The following is a 13469-nucleotide window of genomic DNA, read 5'->3' on the forward strand; positions in this document are numbered from 1 at the left end:
CTAGCACTCTACCACTTGAGCCACAGCACCACTTCCAGCTTTTTCTGCTTGTGTGGTGCTGAGGAATCGAACCCAGAGCCTCATGCATGCAAGGCAAGCACTCTATCCACTGAGCCACTTTCCTAGCCCACAGTTGGTCATTTCTGGTCACTCTGACTTTTTTTTTTCTTTCATGTTGAAGATGGTACCCTGGGTATTATGCGTGCTAGGCAAATCTGCTACCACTGAAGCACATCCCCAATCCTGCCTCTTTTTTTGGTGCCAGTACTAGAGCTTGAACTGAGGGCCTCACACTTTGCCTGGCTTTCTTTTTTTTTTTTTTTTTTTTGTCGTGGGGCTTGAACTCTGGGCTTGGGCGCTGTCCTTGTGCTCTCCAGCACAAGGTGAGCCCTCTACCACTTGAGCCACAGCACCACTTCCGGTTTTCTAGCGGTTTATTGGAGATAAGAGTCTCACGAGGGCTGGGAAGGTGGCTCAGTGGTAGAGCGCTTGCCTTGCATGCATCAGGCCCTGAATTTGATTCCTCAGCACCACATACGCAAAAAGAAAAAAGCCAGAAGTGGCGCTGTGACTCATGTGGTAGAGCGCTAGCCTTGAGCTGAAGAGCTGAGGGACAGTGCCCAGGCCCAGAGTTCAGGCCCCACGACCAGACCCAAAAAAAAAAAAAAAAGAGTCTCACGAGGAGCCGGGCACTGGTGGCTCACGTCTGTAATCCTGGCTACTCAGGAGGCTGAGATCTGAGGATCACGGTTCAAAGCCAGCCCGGGCAAGAAAGACTGTGAGACTCCTATCTCCAATAAACCACCAGAAAACCAGAAGTGGTGCTGTAGCTCAAGTGGTAGAGCGCTCGCCTTGAGCTGAAGAGCTGAAGGACAGTGCCCAGGCCCAGAGTTCAAGCCCCACGACCGCCAAAAAAAAAATAAAAAATAAAAAAAAAGAGTCTCACGAACTTTCCTGTCCAGGCTGGCTTTGAACAGAGATCCTCAGATCTCAGCCTCCTGAGTAGCTAGGATTACAGGTGTGAGCCACCGGCGCCCGGCTTTGCCTGGCTTTCTTGCTCGCTGCTGTCATCCCATCACTTGAGCCAGGTTCCAGCCTGGCCTTTTGCTGGTTTATTACTGATGGAGTTTTGTGTAATTTTCTGTACCAGCTGACTTTGAATCGTTATCCTCAGGTGTCAGCCTCCTATGTGGGTAGGATTATAGATGCAAGCTACCAGTGCTTACCTCTGACATTATTTATATTTTACTGTGGCAAATATGCTATTATCTAAACTGCTTGCAGATTTTAGCCTTAAAAAGTTATAATTGGGGGCTGGGAAGGTGGCTCAGTGGTAGAGTGCTTGCCTTGCATGCGAGGCCCTGGGTTCCATTCCTCAGCACCACATAAGTAAAAAGAAAAAAGCCGGAAGTAGCATTGTGGCTCAAAGTGGTAGAGTGCTAGCCTTGAGCTGAAGAGCTGAGGGACAGCACCCAGGCCCAGAGTTCAGGCCCCATGACTGGACCCAAAAAAAAAAAAAAGTTATAATTAATTAAGCAATTGGAATTTGGATGACTATAAACTTGCGTTATATATAACAAACAAGATTTACTAGCTATTTGGTGTGGGTGGAAGCTGCTGTGGAGAGGCTGGACCTTTGATTTGTCAAGACATGCATGTCCAGCCAATTCATTATTCTGGAGATGGCTAATTAAAAGGAGAAAAATAGGGAATTAACCAAGTTCCTGCTTTTCTAATGTACTCTACTTTTCAGGGTAACCAAATAGCCCTAATGGATGAAGAAAACAACTCAATAGATACCATGCTTTTTTTCTTTCTTTTTTTTTTTTTTTTTTTCTAGTGCCTATACTAGAGCTTGAACTCAAAGGCTCAGATTCACTTACCTTTTTTTGCTAGAGGTTGGTGCTCTACTACTTCAGCCACAGCTTCACTTCTGGCTTTTTGCTAGTTAATTGGATATAAGAATCTCTTGGATTTGTCTGCCTTGGTTGGTTCTAAACAGTACTCCTTGGTTATCATCTTCCTGAGTAGCTAGGATTACAGGTGTCACCACTGGCCTCATACTTACATGTGTATGAGATGAGAGATGATACAAGTCGGGTACCGGTGGCTCATGTCTGTAATCCCAGCTACTCAGGAGGCTGAGATCTGAGGATTGCAGTTCAAAGCCAACCCAAGTAGTAAAGTCTGTGAAACGCTTTTTGTTTGTTTGTTTGCTGGTCCTGGGGCTTGAACTCAGGGCCTGGGCCTTGTTCCACAGCCTCTCTCTGCTCAAGTCTAACTAACGTTCTATCACTTGAGCCACAGCGCCACTTCCAGCTTTTTCTGAGTAGTTATTGAGATGTCTCATGGACTTTCCTGCCTTGTCTCGTTTCCAACCACATCAGATCTCAGCAATCTCAGCCTCCTGAGTAGCTAGGATTACAGGCCATAAGCCATTGGTGTGACTATGAGATTCTCCAGAAGTGGTGCTGTGGTGCAAGTGATAGAGCACTTAGCCCTGAGCACAGAGAGGCTCAGGAGAGAGCCCAGGCCCTGAGTTCAAGCCCCAGGACTGGCAAAAGAGATGAGGGAGAGAGAAAAAGAGGGAGAAGGAGATGATACAATTAGAAATATCATTTTGTCAACCATGATGAATTTAGTGACAACTCTCAACAATAGAGAATAAAATTGTTTTATGAACAGTTGCTGGAGAATTACTTGAAGTAGGAATTGGGCCTTGCCCATTCAGGTCACATTGACCATTTCAGATAATTGAGACAGATGATCATGTCTTCTGGTGTAACAACCACAGCATAGTACTTCTCTCTTTTTTCTTTTTCTGATAGCACTAGGGCTTGAACTCAGGGTATTATGCTTGTTAGGTAAGAGTTTTCCTGCTGAGCAATGCCTCCAGCTCCTTATTACAATGGTTATTTTTTTATTTTTTTTATTTTTTGGGTACGGTCATGGGGCCTGAACTCTGGGCCTGGGCGCTGTCCCTCAGCTCTTCAGCTCAAGGCTAGCGCTCTACCACTTGAGCCACAGCGCCACTTCCGGCTTTTTTTTTCTTTTTGCTTATGTGGTGCTGAGGAATCGAACCCAGGGCCTGATGCATGCAAGGCAAGCGCTCTACCACTGAGCCACCTTCCCAGCCCTACAATGGTTATTTTTTAAATAGTCTCACTTCATGTCTGAGACAAGTGGACCGCGGTCTACCTATTAAAGGTTTCATTTGTAGTTTGGATTACAGACTGATAGCACCACACCCAGCTTCCTCTCTTGTGGTGGAATCTCAAGGACTTTCCAAGTGTTCCTAATTTTGGTGCTTAGTGAATGAATGACGGGATATAATTGCACAGTTGCTTTTTAAAAAAAAGCTTAAGCCGGGCTTAAGTGGCTCATGCCTGTAATCCTAGCTACTCAGGAGGCTGAGATCTGAGAATCTCGGTTCAAAGCCAGCCCGGGCAGGAAAGACCGTGAGACTCCTATCTCCAATAAACCACTAGAAAACCGGAAGTGGCACTGTAGCTCAAGTAGTAGAGCGCTTTCCTTGAGCTGAAGAGCTGAGGGACAGCGCCCAGGCCCAGAGTTCAAGCCCCATGACCGACAAAAAAATAAATAAAAATAAAATAAAAGCTTAAGTGAATTGAAAGGAAAAAGATTTGGTGGGCATATGAAAAGGGAACAGAAATAAAAGAAGTCACATAGTATCATTTCGGGGAGAGCTGGCTTTTTGAGTGAATTTTTATGGTTGACTGTCCATCTACAATTTCACAGGACTAAAGAAGTGGCCTGTAGGCAGCCCTGGAACACAACCCCACCCCAACCCCTGTCCCCCCAGTTACAAACCAGGAATCTGATCATCTGTAAACATTTGCCAGGAAAGGGCTGGAGATGGAGCTCAGTGGCAGTGCACTTCCCCAGCACCACAAATGTTAGACAAGTTGATAATTAAATAAGCAAATAAACCCTTCTGGATCCAGCACCAACAGAGGTTAGTGTTTGTTACCTCTCCATTCTTACTTGTAGAGGGTTTAGTTGGCAGAGCCATCCTTCCATGACACCAGGCTTTCTGCCCCTCAAGCTAATGAAATGTTCAGAGTCAGCAACAGGAATTAGCCAGGTGTTCTTTGACACCTGGGAGATCCCTTGCTCACTCTAGGATCCCTCTTGATCATGTCCCATATGGCTCTTCCCCTCCAGCCACACCAGCCCCCCTTCCTCAATAAAATAGTGGCCTGCTTGCCAAGGTGAGTGAGGCTAATGGAAGTACTGGGGCCTAGTAGACAGAGACCTAAATAAACAGACTATGGCAGGAGGTACTGAATGTGGTGATGCGGATGGAAAATAGCCTGAAGGCTGATCGTTCCTGTGCAGCTTCCAGCTGCTCCTCTTTCCCACCCTGCTCACCTAGTTCACCCAGCCAAAGGGGCCTGGTAAAAGGACCTGACCTGGATGAGGGCGGGGTGGAGCATGGAACCCTGGCAGTATTGGCCAGAGTAAAGATGTGCTCTTAGTGGGCTCCAGGGGTCCAGACTCCCCTTCTTTTTGAGTAAGAAACTCTTGATTTTGTTTTTCAGGCATATTGTGCCTGGGATAAGGTTTACACATCTCTCCCTTACAGTGGGGGCAGTCACTGCAATTAGATCTTATTCATGAAGTTGTAACTTGAAGTATTGGTTGAAGACTTCTGGGAAGTCTCTTTATAAGGAAAGGCATGCTTCCTTATCTTCCCTCAGTGTTCTCTCTCTCTCTCTTCTCTCTTCTCTCTCCTCTCCCCTCTCCCCTCTCCCTCTCTCTTTCCTCTTCCTCTCCCCCCCTCAACCCCCCCCCGTCTTGCTTGAATTTAGGACCTTGGGTGCTGTCCCTGAGCTTTTTCACTCAAGGCTGGCACTCTAACTTTTTTTTTTTGGGTCCAGTCATGGGGCCTGAACTCTGGGTGTGGGCACTCTCCCTCAGCTCTTCAGTTCAAGGCTAGCACTCTACCACTTGAGCCACAGCGCCACTTCCGGCTTTTTTCTTTTTGCTTATGTGGTGCTGAGGAATTGAACCCAGGGGCTCAGGCATGCAAGGCAAGTGCTCTACCACTGAGCCACCTTCACAGCCCGGCACTCTACCATTTTGAGCCACAGTATCACTTCCAGTTTTCTGGTTGTTAATTGTAGATAAAAGTCTCCTGGAGCCGGGCGCTGGTGGCTCACGCCTGTAATCCTAGCTACTCAGGAGGCTGAGATCTGAGGATCGCGGTTCAAAGCCAGCCGGGGCAGGAAAGACCGTGAGACTCCTATCTCCAATAAACCACCAGAAAACCGGAAGTGGCGCTATAGCTCAAGTGGTAGAGCGCTCGCCTTGAGCTGAAGAGCTGAAGGACAGTGCCCAGGCCCAGAGTTCAAGCCCCACGACCGACAAAAAAAAAAAAAAAGTCTCCTGGACTTTCCTGCCCAGGCTGGCTTTGAATAGTTATCCTTAGATCTCAGCCTCCAGAGTAGGTAGGATTATAGGCATGAGCCACCCCAACTCAGTTGTGGCTTTTTTTAATTATTATTTTTTGTGTATGCTAATAACTGGGGTTTGAACTCAGGGGTATATAGGTGCAGTCCCTTAGTTTTTTTTCTCAAGGCTGATTACTTACCACTTGACCCACACCTCTATTTCTGGTTTTTTGGTAGTTTATTGGTGATAAGAGTCTCACTGATCCTGCCCATGTAATTGTAACTCCTCTGTACAGTATGTTCACAAATAAAATTAAATTAAATTAAAAAAAAAAAAGTCTCACTGAGAGCTGGGCGCCGGTGGCTCACACCTGTAATCCTAGCTACTCAGGAGGCTGAGATCTGAGGATCGCAGTTCAAAGCCAGCTCAGGCAGGAGACTCTTATCTCCAATAAACCACTAGAAAACCGGAAATGGCGCTGTGGCTCAAGCGGTAAAGCGCTTGCCTTGAGCTGAAGAGTGCAGGGACAGCGCCTAGCCTAGATGTTCAAGCCCTATGACCGACATAAAAAAAGAGTCTCATAGACTTTTCTACCTGGGCTGGCTTTGAGCCTTGATCCTCAGAACTCAGCCTCCTAAGTAGCTAGGATTACAAGGATGATCGTGAGGCCTAACTTTTTTTCTGTGTGTGCCCTTCTCGGGGCTTGACCTCAGGGCCTGGTCACTATCTCTGAGCTATCTATCTATCTCAAAGCTAGTGTTCTGCCACTTGGAGCCACAATGCCATTTCCAGCTTTTCAGGTAGTTAATTGGAGAAAAGAGACTCATGGACTTTCCTATCCAGATTGGCTTTGAAACACAATTCTGAGATCTTAGCCTGCTGAGTAGCTAAGGATTAAAGGTGTGCTACCCATCTCAACTCTTTATTATTAAATTTGCATACATTTGTAAGCTAAGGGTATTTCATTGTAATATTTTCATAGATGCTTTCCCCCAATTTTCTACATCTACAATGCAGACAGGTAACTGAAAGTCATTTAGGCCCTTAGAACTATGAAGAAACCAAGGCCTTGTGTGAAAACCCCAAGCAGAAAGAAGGGAACTAGGTTCCCTGAGATGCCCAGCAATTTCCCTTCTAGCTCTGGACTGCCTACCTGTGGATTTATGTTAGGAAAAAAGTAAATCACTGTTGTGTTGGGAGTTTTCTTGTTAGGTATAGATAACCTGGTTCTGAGTAGAAGCAAGGTCAATAATCTAAGTAAGAGATGTTAGTAGCTTGGAATGGAATGGTTTCAGAGGCAACAGCTGGGACCATTTAAATGTTTTTATTATAAAATATACATAGCATTGGGCTGGGAATAGAGCTTAATGTTAGAGTGCTTGCCTAGCATGCATGAAGCTCTGGGTTCCATTCCTCAGTACCACATAGAAAAAAACAAAAGTGGTGCTGTGGCTCAAGTGGTAGAGTGCCAACCTCGAGCAGAAGAAGCTATGGGACAGTGCCCAGGCCCTAAGTTCAAGCCCCAGGACTGGCCAAAGGAAAAAAAAAAAAAAACCATTCACACTGGGCACTGGTGGCCCCCACCTGAGTTGCTTAATCTTAGCAACTCTGGAGGCTGAGATCTCTGAGGATCTCAATTCAAAGCCAGCCTAGGGGAGAAAAAAAATCCATGAGACTCTTATCTCCCAGCAAAAAGCCAGAAGTTGAGGTATCTCAAGTGGTAGTACGTTAGCCTTGAGTGGAAAAAGCTAAGGGACAGCCCCCAGGCCCCCAGTCCATAGGACTGTAGTTTTGTTTGAGTTGCCAGCATTTGGTGTTGACTCTGGCAGCTTTGGCATGTGCTGGCATTGCTTCCTTCCCTAGTTCTTCCACACATCAAGCGGCTTCTTTATGCTCTAAATTAATGCTGACTGCAAAGAGGGTTCTGTAGCTCTTTTGTCCATTTTTTATTTGCTGGGCTGGTGATTAAACCTAGGGCCTTGCATGTTGGTAGGAGGCAAGCATTTTACTAACAAACCCCATTCCCAAGACTTTGGTTTTGTTGTTAGTTCTTTTTTGTTGTTGTTGGTGGGGCCTGAACTCGGCCTGGGCACTGTCCCTGTGCTCTTCAGCTCAAGGCAGGCGCTCTACCACTTGAGCCACAGCGCCACTTCCAGCTTTTTCTGCTTATGTGGTGCTGAGGAGTAGAACCCAGGACCTCATGCATGCAAGGCAAGCACTCTACCACTGAGCCACCTTCCCAGCCCCCTTGTTGTTAGTTCTTTAGTTGCAATAATAATCTTGTTTTTTTTTGTTTTGTTTTGTTTTTTAAGTATTAATCTTTAAGGCACTTTCCACAATCCAAGCATGGTCTATTGTAGTCTTTGTGTCTCTGAAGACACATTGAGATGTTTGTCTCATATTTTGGTCTGCTGGCTGGGTCATTATGTCATAATTTTGGAATCAGAAGGAAAAAAGAAGCCTCATGAAGGACAAGTCTGGGGACACTTGGACCCAAATGTATGTAAGGTGTATTGAAGTAATGACAGAATGGCTTTGGAATTTCTTTTCTTTTCTTTTTTTTTTTTTTTTTTTGGGGGGGGGGGGTCCGGTCATGGGGCCTGAACTCTGGGCCTGGCCGCTGTTCCTCAGCTCTTCAGCTCAAGGCTAGTGCTCTACCACTTGAGCCACAGTGCCACTTCTGGCTTTTTTTTCTTTTGCTTAAGTGGTGCTGAGGAATCAAACCCAGGGCCTCATGCATGCAAGGCAAGTGCTCTACCACTGAGCCACCTTCCCAGTCCCTGGCTTTGGAATTTCTAATAAAAGTAGCCAATGTTGATCAGCTTCCATTCAGTCACTCCAGACTTCTAAATTGTTCAGGAATGAGTGTTCTATGGGAAGGGGACAGTAAAGTGGGGGAACTGTTGATGAAATTGAGCAGAACAACGAACTTGGAAACTGTATTTGAATGGAAACTCATCAGATGTTTGGGGAGATAAGTTGACTTGGGTGCCTTGTCCTCTCTAGGAGGTGGTATTTATTCATCTGTTATGTAAAAAGGAGGGTTGTTTGGTTGGTTGTTTTTTAATCCAGTACTGGGGCTTCCACTCAGAACCTGAACACCATCCCTTAGCTTTGTTCTGCTGAAGGCTAAGCTACTATTTCTAGAGATCCAGAGTAGCCACTGGTGTGATTGGCTTGCAATTATTTACAGCGTATGTTTTTGTCACAGTTAATTTGGGGTGATGCTCTACACATCGTGGGAAGAAGTAGGGAGGGACATGATATCTGACTTCCTATCATCATCGTTTCTTATTTATAGTAGAGAAGCTTAAATGACTCACCTGGGGTCAAACATATAATCATTGTTAGAGACAACATAGGGACAACACCTCTTCAAACTATGCCTTCCACCACTAATTCCTGCAGCTGCATCCCCTAAACAGAGACCCTCTCCCAACCCAGTCCTTCTGCTGAGGCAGCAGTAGGAGGGTGGTCCTGACCAGTCTTGTCAGAAGAGTCCTATTCGGGACTCTCCCATGGGCCTTCAAAGCCAGTTCTGACCTCACATATCTGTTAAGACCTTTGTAATGTCTTCCCTTGTTAGGGAGTAACATTAGAAAACGTTTTCTAATGTTATCCTTGTGAGTTTAGGGCCTTATTCCTTCTCTTCTGGCACCATCCTCAGGCTTTGTGCTTTGTTCATATTAGGTATTACATTAGGTGATATATTTGTTGCAAGAACGAGTGATTCTTTTTTATTGGTCAGAAGTGTGAGCATATGACCCCAGAGCAAATGTGTGCCCGCCATCCTCACTGTCCCTCCCTTCCTCCCCTTTTCCCACAGCCTGCCATATCGCTCGGGGAGGGGGAAAGGGAGGGGAAAAAAGAGCTGTATCCCTGAGGAACCAACTCCTCTCCTCCCCTCCACCAAACCAGTGAAAGTTGGGGTTCAGTTGTGTGTCTGGTCTGTGCTAGCTGCATTTAGCTGCGTCTGATTGTTCATGTACAGGTAGTAGGGCATACTGGCCAGCGGCATAGGCCCTTGGATAATTTCATACCTTTCTGTGTGCCTTACTCTCTGTAAAATGATGATAACCCCTTAGGGTTGTTCCCTGGGCATAAGAAATCTTGAGCATAAACCAGGCATAACCAATTAAAGCTGGCTGCCATTATATTGCACTCTAAATAGATGCTGTCATTTATGTCTCAAGATGCCTAGGTCTGCTGCCTCTGTGTCCCTCACCTTGCCCAAAGAACCCAGACCGTTGATGGGGAAGAGCTCTGGGGGAGGTGAGAGTGGAAACTCAGAATGTTTCTGTGGGTGTTCAGCCTGTGATGATAGATGTTCACTGTTCTTTTCCTGTCTCTTTTTTTGGGGATAAGGGGAAGTGAGACATTGGTCGTGGGGCTTGAACTCTGGGCCACAGCACTATCCCTGATCTCTTCAAAGCTAGTGCTCTACCATTTGAGCTACAGCACCACTTCTGGTTTTCAGGTGGTTAATTGGAGATAAGAGTCTCACGGACTTACTTGCCCAGGCTGGCTTTGAACCACGACCTTCAGATCTCAGCCTCCTGAGTAGCTAGGATTACAGGAATAACTCACTGGAGCCTAGTTTATCATAGGTAGTATTTTAGTGTGTCTGTATGGATATACTATAATTATATGTTTACATTGTGCATTAATATGGTACTTGTAATCCCAGTACTCAGGAGGCTGATCTCTGGAGAATCACTGTTTGTACTTTTTTTTTTTTTTTTTTTGCCAGTCCTGGGGCTTGAACTCAGGGCCTGGGCCTGTCTTTGAGCTTCTTTTTGCTCAAGGCTAGCACTCTACCACTTGAACCACAGAACTACATCCAGCCATTTCCGTTTATATGGTACTGAGGACTCGAACCCAGGATCACCATTTGAAGCCAGTATGATCAGAAAAGTCCCAGAGACTCCATTTCCAAAATAACCAGCAAGGAAGTGGAGCTGTGGCCCAAGCTGTGACCCAAGAATACTAGCCTTGAGCAGAAATGCTCCTGAGTTCAAGCCCTAGGACCAGCCCAAAAACAACAACAAAATAACCAGCAAAAAAGCTTGAGGCATCCATGGCTAAAGTGGTAAAATACTAGCTGAGTTTAAGTCCTAGTACTGGCAAAAAAGAAGAAAAAAATAAAACATACCAGAGAATTTCCTTCTTGGACTTTTAGCCAACCAACTACTCATCTGTATCAGATTAGTAGGCTTTTATTATACAGATGAATGGAGTTATCTACTATGTTTTGTTGACTCACAGAAGACTGGTTTGTCAGCTTTGGTTTGTAGGACCAGAAATATGACATAACAGCTATGTTAATAACTATTTTAACACTAAAATAACCAGCATCTTTGGATTCCATTTTCAATGGAATGTTGCCTAACCAACCTTTGCAGATTTTTCGTCATATGCCTTTTACTTTGCCTGTTGAACACCATGTGGATTATGGATTTTTCTGGTTCAGCATAAGCTCAAGGACAACCCAGGGTTGGTGTGAGTCAAAGTTCAGATGAAGATGAGGGCTGTGGAGAGCAGAAATGTGGGTGTGAGGTGGGAAGTTGGGAAACTCATATTCCTGAGAGTTTGCTGTTGGGTTGAAATTTTTTATTTCAAGGCACCAGGCATCTAGGCCCAAACAAGAATGAAAGATCCTGCTAATGTCTGACTTCACCATTCTGAAATTGTTGATAGGTCAGAATTTGTAGCTAGAGAAGCAGGAAAGTGTATGAGACTCATATATCCAATAAACCACCAACAAAGCTGGAAGTGAAGGTGTATGTGGTTCAAGTGGTAGAGCACCAGCCTTGGCAAAAACAAACAAACAAAAAAAGCTAAGGGGGCTGGGAAGGTGGCTCAGTGGTAGAGTGCTTGCCTTGCATGCATGAGGCCCTGGGTTCTATTCCTCAGCACCACATAAGCAGAAAAAGCAGAAAGTGGTGCTGTGGTTCAAGTGATAGAGTGCTTGCCTTGAGCAAAAGAAGCTCAGGGACAGTGCCCAGGCCGAGTTCAGGCCCCACAGCCAACCAAAAAGACAAAACAAAACTAAGGGACAGTGTCCAAAAAAGGGAGGGAGGGAGGAGGTAAAAGAAAGAAAAGAAAAATTTTTTTTTGTGGAAACCCATTAGCAATCTGCAACCTGAAATCCTCCTCTCTTGTTCTTGCAGGTGCTGGGACGATGTTTCTTGACAGTGGTGCAAGTTCATTTCCAGTTTTTAACTCACGCATTGCAGAAGGTCCAGCCTGTAGCTCACTCTTGTTTTGCTGAGGTGGTTGTGCCAGAGAAAAAGAACAGTAGCAGTGGTAGCAACTTGTCTGGCATGGGCCACACTCCCGAACTGGAAGAAGCTGTGCGATCCTGGCGGGGGGCTGCTGAGGTAACTGGGCTTTGAGAGATTGGGACCAGATGCATTTTTTTCATTCTGGGAACTAGGCCCATCAAGTCTAAAATCCCTAAAACAAAGGCAAGGCTCAAAATGAATCATACCAGCTTGGGCCCCATCTCAGGGTCCACTTCAGTGGTTGAGTGCTAGCCTTATGCTGGAGAGCTCAGGGACAGTGCCAGGCCCAGAGCTCAAGCCCCAGAACAAAAAACAAAAACAAATCAAATGAGAGGCTAAAGGGGGCCTTTGCTTCTTGGTTTTCTTTTTCTTTTTTTTTTTTTTTTTGTCGGTCATGGGGCTTGAACTCCGGGCCTGGGCGCTGTCCCTCAGCTCTTCAGCTCAAGGCGAGCGCTCTACCACTTGAGCTACAGCGGCACTTCTGGTTTTCTGGTGGTTTATTGGAGATAGGAGTCTCACGGTCTCTCCTGCCCGGGCTGGCTTTGAACCGTGATCGTCAGATCTCAGCCTCCTGAGTAGCTAGGATTACAGGCGTGAGCCACCAGCGCCCGGCTGCTTCTTGGTTTTCAAAGAGCCATTTTCCTTAGAAACCTAAATGTGAGCCAAGTGCCAATGATTCACACCTGTAATTCCAGCTACTCAGGAGGCTAAAATATGAAGATTATGGTTTGAAGTTAGGCGAGCAGACAAATCCCTGAGGTTTGGTTTGGTTTGGTTTTGTGTTTTGCCAATCCTGGGGTTTGAACTCTGGGTCTGGGCATTGTCTCTGAGCATTTTGCTCAAGGATAGCGCTCAACCACTTGAATCACAGCACCATTTCCAGCTTTTCCTGTTGGTTAATTGGAGATGAGAGCCTCAAGGCCTTTCCTGCCCTGGCTGGCTTCGAACTGCTATCCTCAAATCTCAACCACCTGAGTAGCTAGGATTACAGGTATGATCCACCAGCACCCATCTTCCCTGAGGTTTTTATTTCCAGTTAAAACACCCAAAAGTGGGAAGTAGAGTTTTGACTCAAATGGTAGAGTACCATCCTTGAGGGGAAAAAGCTAAGGGAGAGTGCCCAGGCCCCAAATTCAAGCCTTAGTACCAGTCAAAAGATAAAAAAGAAAGAAAACTTAAGGTTGAAACCCCTTCAGGCGACAGTGTTTCAGTAAATGCCTGCTTTGTGCCAGGCCTGTGCCAAACACCAAGATGCCAACCTGTGCCACAGCTTGCTGGAAGAAAGCTTAGAAAAATGGTTCTCAGGGGCTGGGAAGGTGGCTCAGTGGTAGAGCGCTTGCCTTGCATGCCTGAGGCCCTGGGTTCGATTCCTCAGCACCACAAAAGCAAAAAGAAAAAAGCTGGAAGTGGCACTGTGGCTCAAGTGATAGAGTGCTAGCCTTAAGCTGAAGAGCTGAGGGACAGCGCCCAGGCCCAGACTTCAGGCCCCACGACCTGACCCAAAAAAAAAAAACAAAAACAAAAAAAAAAGAAAAACGGTTCTCAGAGTGTGGTGGAGATGTACAGATCCCAAAGAAAAGGCCCTATTTGTGCATGGGTGTGGTACAAGAAAGCCTCTCTGAAAAGAAGGATCAGGAGAAGGCTGACACCTGAGTTAGGAAAGATAGGGTGTAGCTGGCCAGGGAGCAAGGGGAGAGAAGTGCTCAACCAGCCAGGCAGCTAGGTAGGTAGGCCAACTGGACAGTTTGGTAGACATTGAGGTGGCAGCCC

General features: G+C 46.0%; 1 protein-coding gene across 2 annotated transcripts in view; it reads left to right on the forward strand.

Annotated features, from left to right (window-relative positions):
* Positions 1-13469, forward strand: part of Garre1 (granule associated Rac and RHOG effector 1) — a 63563-nt gene that overhangs the window by 27150 nt on the left and 22944 nt on the right. For both annotated transcript variants that reach the window (XM_069998579.1, XM_069998578.1), the window contains exon 3: positions 11586-11795. In XM_069998579.1, the coding sequence (XP_069854680.1) occupies positions 11586-11795 (210 nt within the window). The remainder of the gene's footprint in view (positions 1-11585; positions 11796-13469) is intronic.

The sequence above is a fragment of the Dipodomys merriami genome, unplaced genomic scaffold (genome assembly GCF_024711535.1).
Source record: "Dipodomys merriami isolate MVZ:Mamm:240054 unplaced genomic scaffold, mDipMer1.0.p SCAF_52, whole genome shotgun sequence".
Lineage (NCBI taxonomy): Eukaryota > Metazoa > Chordata > Mammalia > Rodentia > Heteromyidae > Dipodomys > Dipodomys merriami.